This window comes from Phoxinus phoxinus, assembly GCF_949152265.1.
Source record: "Phoxinus phoxinus genome assembly, chromosome: 21".
Classification (NCBI taxonomy): domain Eukaryota; kingdom Metazoa; phylum Chordata; class Actinopteri; order Cypriniformes; family Leuciscidae; genus Phoxinus; species Phoxinus phoxinus.
In genome coordinates, this window is record NC_136896.1 from 13,326,009 (window position 1) to 13,338,948 (window position 12,940).

General features: G+C 39.4%; 1 protein-coding gene across 4 annotated transcripts in view; it reads right to left on the minus strand.

The window, feature by feature from the left end:
- Positions 1 to 8,536: 8,536 nt before the first annotated feature.
- The window catches only part of ppm1bb (protein phosphatase, Mg2+/Mn2+ dependent, 1Bb), a 30,518-nt gene continuing 26,114 nt past the window's right edge, over positions 8,537 to 12,940 (minus strand). For 2 of the 4 annotated variants that reach the window (XM_079596403.1, XM_079596404.1), the window contains one exon: positions 8,537 to 9,402. In XM_079596403.1, coding sequence (XP_079452529.1) covers positions 9,373 to 9,402 — 30 coding nt within the window. In that variant the 3' untranslated portion in view covers positions 8,537 to 9,372. Of the gene's footprint in view, positions 12,772 to 12,940 lie in introns of all 4 variants that reach the window. The other 2 variants (XM_079596401.1, XM_079596402.1) reach the window with 2 other exon arrangements.

Genomic DNA, 12,940 nt, shown 5'->3' on the forward strand with positions numbered 1-12,940 from the left:
AAGTTGGAGTTGGAGGAAGTTATAAAACAAACGTGATCAAGTAAAATTGTATTAAAAGGTGCACTTTTTATAACTTTTGGCCCTCTGGGCAAAAGCATGCATTTTGCGGATGAACATTGTTTTGGTTGTGCTTCTGCTCTGCATGCATGACTGTGCGGATTAATATGGTTATCCTACTGCTCATAAAACATTCACAATAGGCGTAAGAGATATAACCAGTTTAGATGGAAAAGATCTCAAGCTGATACCTGAAGACGTTACTGTAGTTACAACAATTAATAGACTTGGTACTTCCTTGAAAATAAATTCCAGCACATCGCTATAACAACCAAAATGAAATGAGCCTTCACAATAGATAATGCTTTACAGTGAACTCTGTTAGAGGGCTGCATATGGCCATTTATCTGTTCAACAATATACCTTAGGCCTACTCTCTTGTTGAGTAATAAAAACGCCATCTCTGCGTCGCTTTTACAACATTTCAAATCCCTCAGTTCTTGCCATCTCCGAAAAGTCCAGCCAATGTTAATTCTTGTTTTATTACGAGCTCTGTCTCTTTCTCTTTATGCAAGATTCTCTGTTCTCTGTTTTTTTTTTTTTTTTTAAACAGGTGATTCCCCAGAGGTTCGAGATTTTGCGGTTCCATGTCAACCTTTCTGGCTCGTTTACTCCCACATGCGTCAAAGTAGTCGGAGCAACTTTTCTCCATTTACGAAAGACGCAGGTACGCAATTTCACACGAAAAGTATCCCGCCCCGGTCTAAAATACAAACACTTATAACGCACTTACCATAGTAAATCAGGGTAAGACAAACACGTTTTGGAAGGATTGATGGTGTATTGACTCAAAATTTAAATGTGAAAAAAAATTGCATAGTGCACCTTTAACAAATAAACACACAGAAATTTCAAATTGGCGTCTAACTCACTATTGTAATCGGTTGAACGACAGCAATTGTTGTACTTGATGTGAATTTATACAGTTTAGGAACAAGTTGCAGATTTAAACAAACTGTAATTGGTAACAAATAAGCATGGAAGATTAAATCCAGTTTTGAGGGAAGCAGCACCAACAACATTGAGTTACAAATGGTAAAAAAAATAGTGTTACAACCATCCCTACTCAGCAAATCTTTGGCAACTTAGGCAGGCGGAAACAGTTCACGGTCATTCTCTCTGCTTCCTCATCACAGTCTCTCAATATGACACCCATATCCTGCTGCTACCTTTCCCTCCACCCCATAAATAAGATATATGGCCATGTCTCCACGCTCAGCTGTCATCGTCTAAATTCATACGGCTCACGGGAGACACTCAGCATTGTGTTTCACAATGACCGCCCAAAGGAGCGCACATTGCGTCCAGATAATGCACATACACAATTGGGCAATGTGCATTATAGAAGTGGATTAAGAGCATTCACGGAAGTGGCCCGAGGGCACCTCCAGAATTAAACGCTTCAGTTGATCTGAATCAAAACTATTTTTATCTCTCTGACCTTGTGGTTCTTCTCCTTCGTTTGGCTGGAGGACACAGGGTCAAATGACTCTTAACAGGTTGGTGGACAAATCAAACGCAATGAAAGTTGATTGCGAGCTTTTGATTGGCTAAATAAAAGTGAGTGACTACAATGTGAGAAGAAAAAAAACAAACTCAAAAATTGAAGTAGACCAGGCCTCAGCGTCTCTAAACACGAAGTAAAGTGTGTGCGCATTTGTTGGGCCGGCCTCCGCGGTGATCTAGTGATAATCCACTCCTCTCAGCCACAAATGAGGTACAAAGAGCGAAAGAGAGAGTGAACCGGAGAGAGGGTGGCCTCAAGCAGTGATTACTCTATTTAATTCAACATGGCTTCTGAGGCATGAAACATGCTCAGCCCATAAATGACTTCCTCCTCTTCTCTCCTGTTTTCCTCAGAGCCTGGTCTAGCCCGCAGACCAAGGCTCCCGCACCTGATCGTATCGGCCTCTCTCTCCTCACTTACAAAAGAGAAACCATAATATGGAGACAGATATTAGAAGCACATTGGTCTGGTTCCCCAGGCTAGAGCACATCTGTGAAGGAGAGTATAAATACATTTTACACAATAGCATGTTCACTGATACTATAGGATGAATACAGCACGCCTTTTCAAACTTTTAAAACCAAGGATCCTCAAGTAACCTCTTCCTAAAAAAGCAGCTATGTATTTTCAAGAGGACCATTTCGTACATGATAAGAAACATCAAGCTTAGTATTAAAAAGCAAATTTGTTAGCAAAACAAATGTTTACATGTTAATTAATGAATTAATCAAAAGCTTGATTATTTGTTATTTGTCATGGTACTAAAGCCAAAATGTATCATTGGAAGACACTTACAGTTATTATAACATACTTCATAATAAATATCCTTTTAAACTTGTACAGAGTAAAACGTATAGTGTCAAAAATTATTTATATATAAGGAAAACCACATATATTTGTATATGCCAAGTAACATAATATATTAACATAATATATTTAAATATATAATTACGCAATATAAATATATATATATATACACATTAACATAATATACATATAATATAAATAAATGCATATATAAACACAAATACATATATGTGTGTGTGCGTGTGTGTGTGAGTGAGTGTGAGTATGCATGTTTGTATGTATGTGTATATATATTAATAAGCTACATTAATATATAAAAGTATACTATATATACATATATCTGATTTATTACCGATTTAAAATTACTGATACATATTATCTTTTTTACTCCACATTTGCTGCAGACCCCATAGTGGGTCCCTGGGCCCCAATTTGTAAACCCCTAGACTACAGTACTACAGAGACTCTTAGATACAAGCCGCAGAGAGCGCTGGGGTGTCCCAATCTAGTTTAACGTACTGCAGGGTGGTTACACAACATACAGTCTGTCTTTTACTCTGCAGACGCTGTTACAGCATATTGATTCTCACGCCCTATTAATTGCAAAAAATTGCTGACAAACCAGACGAGCCGAGCAGAGACGCATGTGAATGGGCAGGCCTGTAATTGGAGCCTGGTGTACGTGAGCGGCTTATCCTACCCTTACAAACACACGGTCCTGCCCTGACCTCGCAGGGGCTCCGAGGTGTCATGTTCTGATCCGCTCTCACCGGCATTCCTGCTCTTTTCACTTGACTTGACAGTGTTTTGTGGTGAATCGCATAATTAACACAGGGATCTACAGAATTCAGTGACTAAACATAATTACTTCTCCCCTCCTATCCTTTCTTAATTCCTTCCTGCGGCCAGGGGTTTCGGCCTGGCTGGACAAACACAATGGGCTGTCATGTCGGGACAGCGCCGGCTGGTGGGCCGGTGGCTGAGAGGGAGGGCGCATTCAGCTCCAATGGACGCTTCATGCTGAGACTCAGGGATATCCACTGACATAGAGGTGACAGCTCAGAGAGGGAGAAACAGAGAAAGACATAGCAGGGGAGAGTCGTAATTAATGTCACTTGACAAATACGAAGTCAGATGAGACTGAGAGAAAGTTTATCACACAAATACATTAGCCGTACAACACCTGCTGGCCGCAAGAGCTACGATTGGTGACCCGCGGGACGAGACGAAGCAAGCTTGCCCCAATCCAAACGCGCCGGGTTCTGCTCCCAAACAATGACGTCTGAGAATGCACAGGGCAACAGTATGTCTCAACAGGTAGGAACAAATCCTGCAGGAATGAAGAAAAGGTGGGGAAGAATACATGCAGGTTGGTGAATGTGGTTAATTAGAGCTGAATTACCTGGCTCTCGGTCCCCTGCTCTGTCCTCTCATTTCCTCTGTAATCCCACCAATCGGGCGGCGGTTAAGCTTCGGCCCCCAGGACGTACGGTTGTTCCTGCCCTGGATGCATTCTTTCAACAGCTCATTTACTTCTGCAATGTAACTAGGCTTTGGAAAAGAGGGTAATCCCTAACACCCCCCACCCCCCAAGCCCACCCTCCCGATCAACCGCTCAGACCCCCACTGCTAACTCTATACACACGAGCCAAGGTATTTTAGCAGGGCGTTACAAATGATGATGCCAGCTTTATATATTGGATGTTTGAAAGAGCACAAGCAACCAATGCAGAGGTGAGCTAAACAATTAAAGGACTTTTTAGTTACACGTTGAAGCAATTTGTTTGCTAAACAGCTAAAACATCTGCTACACCGGTTATCTGTTTGTTTTTCTAGCGTGAATCTTCTCAAATGAGATTTGCGTCTGGAACAGAGTTGCTATTGCTATTGAGTATTTTATGCCGTTCACACACACAGAACAAGTTTTTCCATTCCGCTGTGCTACTTTTCCATTCTTTTTCTTAATGAAAATATGCTAAATTGACGTGTTTGACCCTTGTGTCTTTAGCAACTTTTTTACAACAGAAGTGCAACTTTTTTTTAAAATGCATCTCTGGACCTTTTTTTTAATTCCACTGCTCTGTATCTAATGTTTTTTTTTACCGCAAAAACACGTTCTGTGTGAACTGCCCTTTAGCGGCCATTCAGACAGAATGTGTTTTTGCATTCCATTGCGCTACTTTACCATTGTTTGTGAAAACAAAAACATGATATTTTGAATGTCAACTATTTTTGCCCATATGATGAAAGTCAATGGGGTCCAAAACACCATTGGTCCTCATTGACTTTCATTGTACACAAAAACAAACAAATCTATAGCTCGGTTACTTAATGCTTTGCTCCACACTGGCATTTAACATGTTTTTTCACTATATGTTAAAACACACACACACAGTTAAAATAATCGCTCTCTCAGTCAACAGGTGTTTTGACTAAACTATCTTCCCTATAACCGGTTTCAGACCATTTAACCATCATCTAACCTTCCTTAATCTCCCAATCCACAAACCTGAGAGGTTCTGCGCAATCTAGTCAAGTTCCCCGCCGCTTCAGCCTGAAGAGTGTGGATTACCTTAATCCACACGTTTGGCATCCTGATCCATGGGAAACAATACTGTGTCTGTGTAACCATGCAGGGGCACTTTTTAGATGGGGTGGGTCTATACTAGATCATTAAGAGGATTTAGGCTTTGCAGTGGGAGACATTGTAATGAGCTACAGATGTTAGAAAAGAAAAGAAAAGCCAGTTCAGGATGTCTCTGCTCAGAGGCTGTCGATTAGCAGAAGGGGTGAGAGGTGATGACCCTGCAGTCAGGTGAGCATGTGCAGTCAGCTGTGGTGTAACGCACACTGTTCCTCATCTTTTCTCATGTCATTCACACAGACCACAGGGCTACAGTGACATACATCCTCTTAATGAAACCGAATCTTCTCAGCTTCGAAAAGACTATTGTTTTTCACCAAGAGGAAATGCACTGCTACCCCTCTAAACCTAAACCACAGTTTCTTGTTCTATAATCAAGTCAACTTCAATCATCAATTTTTTAATGGCTTTGGCGCAAAGAAAAGACAAGAAACTAGATTATGTGCAAGAAACTCATTGGATGACACAGCATGCTTTCTTATTCAGCACTACTCAAAGGAACATCTACTCAAAGGAAAGTTTGACTTCAACTCAGTTATCACGCCCTCTTGTGTCAATCCACTGATATAACCATTCACGCCTCAGAAACAGCTAAATTCACCTTATTATTATTTTTTTACTTGAATGTTCCAGTGTCAGCCATTTCCAGTTATTTTAGCGGTACAAAAAACACTGTTATGCTGCTTGATATTACAAACTGGTATTTGTTTATTGGTATATTGTATTATTTTAATTCATTAACGCAAACAAACACACTGGTTTGTATAATGCAAATAGTTCACTGCACTTTATTCTTCTAGAGCGCAGCAGTTGGGTTTCAAAAGTAAAATGGCATTCATTTGATCCATAGGGGAAGTGATTTATGATGTTAACTTATAAACCTCTAAAGACAGACCTACTGAGCTGAGGGGTGGCTAATTGATGGTATACTTGTAAAGAAAAAAAAAAAGAAGTGGCCAAGACCAAAATGGCTAAACAGATTTTAATTGTCTTAGCCACAAATTATTGGTCATAAAATTTAAGCAAATACACCACTTCAAAAAGCCATTGCCGTTTCACGAGTTTCATGAGTAGTGTCTTCAAAAATATGCTGAGAAATATAATAATAAATGCATTTTTACCACAGTAAAGCATGTAGGAAGAACTTTTTAGCTGCTGGTATAATGGTGAGCTGCTTCACTGTGAAAAGTCATTTAATGCTTTGGAGTATAGGAGAATTTGCAGAATGACTTGCTTCCTACAAATGGAAAGTTATCCAAAGAGGAATGATCAGATGTTATTTTTCAACAAGACAATGCTCCTGCGTTGCAAATTGCAAAGATAACCAAGAAGTGGCTTGAGAACAAGTTCATCAGGCTCATGTTTTGTCCTGGTCAGAGTCCAGATTTGAAATCTATAGCGAATGTTTGGTCTCACAATAAACTCAAACTCACTGGGAGACATTTTTCAACTACTCGAACTGATTGAAGCCTTTAAAATGGAGTGAACAACACTGACTCTTCTTCCTGTAACTGCAAGTTGGGGAAGGCTATTCCGTGCTTTATCTACAGTATTTGTGCAATTCTTGCTCATTTCCTGACCAGTGATGTGTGATTAAAATGATTAAGACCATTAAAAGACCACTAAACATTTTGCCGGTTTTGGCTTGGCCTTTTTTTTGTTTTGTTTTTTTTTTGCCCAGGAGAGTGCATTTGTTGAAGCCACCAGCATTTTTTTTAACGGCAAAATTTCAGGTGACAAACATTATTCATAATTTTGCAAAGAATTATCCACCAATCAGAGAATCACAACAAACTATTAGTGATAAAATATATATTTAGCACTCTCTACACTCTCAAATATTTGTGTGTATATATGCATATTTTGCAATAAACATTGTCAATTGTAGATCTGTCTCTCATTAAGGCCACAAATCAGACTTTTACCTTTGTCTTCTAGTCAGATTTTTAAATACTTTTTTGCTTCAAGTTTGCAATGTTATGAATCACCTGGTAGCTGATTGGTTTGGCTGATAGCTTAACTCTTTAACAAAGACTTCAAATATCCCAATGGGAAAATACTTGAAAAACCAAGGCCGCAGAAAATAAACATGGTTGCACTCAACGGCAGCTAATGAATCGGAAGTCTCGCACTTTCATAGAAAACGGCTTCTGAATTGAAAATAAGGCGGTTAGAGGTTTCCTGAGAGGAGAAAAAAAAAACATAATAATTTCACTTTCACTGAATGATTCATGGTGTGAATCCTTCATTCCCCTCCTGGAATATAGCGAGATAACATTTTAAACACAAGCAAGTCATTGTGTTAACATCAAACTTTAGCAATCCTTTATTGAGGAGAACAGATCATATTCACTGTTTGCTACTGAAACATCACAACATCATACTGGGGACGTTCATTACATGGGCTTGTCGGGTTGTTAGAAAGAATCAGAGAGAAATAGAGGAAGGACGAGAGAGCAAGAGAATTTGATCACACTCTCCAAAATACAAGGGACAGTAGTTTCCCCCTCCGGCAAAACCCTCTCTTCTCAAGCCAACAGACTTGGAATAAATAAAATACTTTGTTTCAATTCTAATTATTCAACAATAATTGTTGATTTACACAATGCAAATGAATGTCCTTGAGCACTCACAGCACAAAATATATCTCTTTACCATCTCAAACTGGAAACGGACTCGACCTATTCATCTTCAAATTAAGCTTTCCAGCATATGGCTACAAATGATGTGTACCAGAAGAGGGGAAAACTGCAAAAATATATATACATACATAAACATTCATCTCATAAAATTCAATTACACACTCATTTTAAAGCTACACACCAGAGCAGGTGAAGTCGATGAATAAACAACAAAAAAAGGGAGGAAGAAAAGAAGGCCTCCGAAGCATGTCTGTCTGTGTCAGATGTAGAGTGCAGAAAAAAAACGTATGTGAAGTAAATGGAGTAAGAACGTGAACGTATACGATGAAGCTGATCAAACGATAAATGTACATATGAAAGTGTTATGCATGAGCATGTACAAATGGGTGCGTGAAGGTATACGAGTATCAGTGTGAATAAGGGGTACATTCATCCATAGCCGACTGTCCTGTAAGTACACCCTTACAGCATGGTTCACCTTTTACAGGCACGGTTCAAAAAACAATCCTACATTAAGGATTACCAAAAAGAAAAATTAAAAATCAGAACCACTCATAATGAATATTCAAGTACCTATCAGCCAGTCTGAGGAGAGAGCGTCCCCTCCCACTCTTTCACTCTGCTGTTAAAGGAGAAAAAAAATATATATAGCTATATACACATACATATTTCTGCAGTTTCACTTTAGAAATACTCTACCTTCTCATAGGTTCTCTTTCATATAGTTTTTAGTATTTTTTGTTTTTCGTAAGCAAATGTGAGTGCAATCAAACGATACCAATTACGCCATATAATCTGTAATAAAAAGGAAAAATTAAAAACGCTGAGTCAAAATGATAGAGGGGGAAACTATTCTAAATTCAAGAATTTTGTTAGAGAAAACCACAAACCAGAACTCAAGCTGATGGGAGAAACTCAGTGGGGAGAGAGAGCTGGGGACGAAGAGTACGGAGCAGAAGAAGACGAGTTCAGTTTTCATGTACTGTCTCTGGGGCGACTAAAAGGAAGTCACCGTGAACAGTTCCTCCAAATAAAGTTCTCTCCAATCGGGGTTTGCCATAATCTCCTGCCGTCAAAATGAGTGTCCTTTTATTTATTTTTTTACATTTTCGTGTTAAACAGCAAGCACCAAAATGAATGACACAAGAAGAAATTCGCCTCTGCCCCAAAAAGAGAAAAAAAAAATCCACAACAGATACATTATATTTAGGTGGCTGCTGTCCAGCTGGTCGGGTAAGAGTCGCGGGGTTAAAGTAGAGGGTGGCAGAGAGCATGCCTCCAAAAAAGCTGCACATGCGTGGTGTGAAAGGGTTAAAAGTGAGCCTTCTGAGCGAGGGTCCCTGTCCCTCTCAGAGCCCGCTGGCCCTGTCCTCCTCCAGCTGAGTTCATGCCTCCAAATTAGCATCCAGCAACTTTTGCTCAAGCAGTCTCGTCGCTGCTCGTAATCGACACAGATTTCAGGAGGGGGGGATGGGGAGGGGAGTAAAAATAAATCTCTCTACTATACAATGCAGTTCTAAAAAAAAAAAAAAAAAATCATCTTAACAATTTTGTAGATTTCTCATCTTTAAAAACAAGCGTATGTATTCCCAGACTCGTTTAACATTTCCTATGACGCTCTCCGAATCGAAACCAAAAAAAGTGTGTGAGCAAGGGTTTTCTTGTGTGAACTGAGGACATTCTCATGTGGATTCAGAAGCCATCGGCTGCTCCGGCTACCAGGGGTCGTCCAGGTCACCTCCGCTCTGAAACAGGGGAGAAAACAAGAAAAGGGAAAGAAATGAGCAAACAGAGTAAAATTAAAAGGGTAGAGCACTCGCTAGTGAGAATCGGGGAAGTCAAAGAAACAGAATGAAATGTGTGAGGATGTGAAAGACAAGAACAGGAGAGAAAAGGAAGATTTATTAATGTTTGAATTCCATGTAATGGAAACACGATTACCCACCAAGTAGTTTTACATACTTCTGATAGAAAATACACTTCTGTTCAAAAGTTTCAGGTCAGTCAATTTTTTTTTAATAATAGTTTTATTATTACAAGGAAGCACCAAACTGATCAAAAGTGACAGTAAAGACATTTATAATGTTACAATTAAAATTAATCCATTTCAAATTAATGCTGTTCTTTGGAAATTTCTATTGATCAAAAAACACCTGAACATTTCTTTGTATCAGTTTCCACAAAAAAAACAATAACCAGTAAATTGATAGTAAATGTTTCTTCAGCGTATTAGAATGATTTCTGAAGGATCATAAAAACTTGACCAATGGAGCTGAAAATTCAGATTTGACATTAAAAGGAACACATTACATATTAAAAACACTCAAATAGAAAATACAATTGTAAAAAAAATTCACAGTTTTACTTTTGGATCAAATAAATGCACCCTTGGTGAGTATAAGAGACTTCTTTCAATACATTAACAAATCTTACAGACCTCAAACTTCTAAACAGTAAGTGTAGATGCCTTCTAACCTACAGGTGACTCCGATGTAGGCAGAGGGCAAAAAACAAACAAAAAAACCCCACCAATAACTGCATAAAACCAAATTAGGTGTAGTAGATTTCATTCATTAAAAAAAAAGTCAAACATAATACACAGAATAAGGATAAAAGCTAATGAAAATGTAAACCAATCACAAACAAATGGGTGGAAAAAGACCTGCAAGGCCCAGCCAGCATTTTTTTTTATATGGTTTAAAGATGCATTTCCATCTGAAAAGAAAACTTATTTTTCCCCAGCCTAAAGACTGATTTATGCACATTTGAAGCTCACTTACCTCAAGCCTCAAACTTCCACTGAGCTCATGAGTAAGAACATTAGCCATATAGGAGTACATATGGAAATATCGGAGTATGAAGGATAGTTAATAGTGCACAAGTTCTTACAAGAGCCATAAAAAGAATACATATAATTGCATCTGCATTCTGTGCCACAGAATGAGAAATCATGACATTTAATAATGGCAGCCAAGACAGATATCAATAGTTGAATTTGATTTATTTTGTTCAAAGAACTTCAGAGTGAAACAAAACAAATAGAAACCTTTGCCCTGGAAATACTGCTCTATGGACAATTAAGTAACGCTCTTTGATACTGCTGAGGGGGTATATTAGTAACATGAGTTTAATATAACAATGGCAGCATTATGCATGCACTTACTCTAACTGTTAAGAAGATTACACTGTTGATTTGGAAGTTAATGCATAATACAAACTAAGTAATCAGCTTCAAATGGCTTGATAAATCAGCCAAAGAAAACGCATCACAAAAGCAGTTTGGAACAGATTTCTTGCGATATGACAATCCACGTGGACAGAATTCAGCTTGCTTTCCAAAAACCTGGGTTATAAGAATAAGATAAGTGCAATAAGAAGCACTGTGCAAATACTGCAGAGTACAGACATTCATGTATGATCATGTAGCAGCGTTGCCTAACTTGTAGATTGCAGTAAGTCAGATTGCACTCCTATATGTAATGCAGTCCACTTTAACAAATGACTTTTGTATTGCAAATGTAAAGTCGTTGACTGAATAGAACAGCACAACAGGAGAAATGAAAGTTCGCGAGAACATGTGATTGTGTAAGCTTCTGTAATCTCATATGGTCCATGCTTATAAAGCCAGTGCATTTCCATTTTGTGCTTTTTCCTCAAGGACACACCTGGATAACTGTGAACACTCAAAGAGCAGACACAGGACAATCATATTCAAGAGGTCAGATCAAGTTATAAACCGATATGAAAGATATGGAGAGAGTAGATATATACACACACACACAGCATTAGAGTTCCATTTTAAATGGTGAAAGAATTGCTTTTGATTAGTTAATTTTGCATAATAGTATTTCAAACATTTGATTCATACACACACTAGATAAAGAGCACACATAAAGCTGTACCTGATGTTTACTACAGTACGTTAATATCCTAGAACTACGATCAACCACGAGACAACCCAGGAAAAGGAGTACACATGCATCGCATGGCACGAGAGCAAACAGTTGTGTGTATTCTTGGCACAACCCAGATTGTCCAGTTAAACCATTCCATCTTTACAACTACTTGCATAAGTAAACTCTTTGGGTGTGAAACAGTGATGGTCAAATAATTCAGGTGTGTGTGACAGTTCAGGTGTCAAAGGGACAGTTCACCCAAAAATGTAAACTCCTAATTTACTTCAAGTCATTATATACCTGTATAACTTTTTCTTCAGAACACCAAAAATATATATTTCGAAGAATATTTTTACTCTATCCAATTAAAGTCAAAGGGATCCAAAAACATGACTATCATTATGTGGACAAAACAAAACAAAAAACAACAACTAAACTAGACAAAACTAAAAACCAAGACATTTCCCAAAATATTATATTTTGTGTTCCATAGAAGAAGTCATTTGGAATGACATGAGAGCGAGTAATGACCATTTTCACATTAGGATGAACTATCCCTTCAACATTACTCATCCAGGTCTAATTTTAAAAACACTAGGCTAAGTGCAGAGATACGAGAAAGTGCTTACTGCAGACAGAGCTGGGATATGCCAAGGTTAACCTCACTTGCAGTTGCAGAGCAGGTTTTTAGTGATAAGAATTTTGCGCAAAACTTCCTCTGTAAGCGACTTTTACTGTGAGCAATGCTCACTAAACAAACTAAACAAAAACACCCAAAGTGCTATTTCAAATCCATAAAGTCAACCAAAAACCTGCACTGAAACTTCTCGGAGGAACATTGCCGAAAGCAACCTAGCAATCTGGGGGAAAGGGTTTGATAGCAGGGCTGGGTTTAGTGGGTCCTAATCAGGGTCATGCAGTGGGGGCGTCAGAGAGCTTGTCCAGAGATGGTGACGTGGCGGCTTCGTCCTGTCCCTCCTCAGAGCTGAGGGGTTCAGTGGCCGGGGACGGTGGGGGTGAGCGAGGTTCCTCCTGAGGGTCGGTCCGTGTCGTGGCACCTGTCCCGCAGGACAGCCGGTAACTGGAGAGCGCCTGCTCCAGCACGTGGCGGTATTCGCCTCGGTGGCTGAGCCGGAACTGTCGTAGCGCATCCAGCAGTTGAGCGGCAGCAGAGCCGCCTTCTTCCTCCTCACCGCCGGCTGCTCCCCCCTGGCTGTCCTGGTGCAAGACGCCAGTGTCAGTGGACAGAGCAGGTTAAGAGACCCCGCTTAGAGCGGGCCACCTGCCCATGACCTTACACTGCCCTTTCATTTAGAAAGAAGCACGCTTGAGGAGTGACAAAATAAGCTGTAAGTGGTGGCGAATGTGTGTGCGTCTGTGTGTGCGT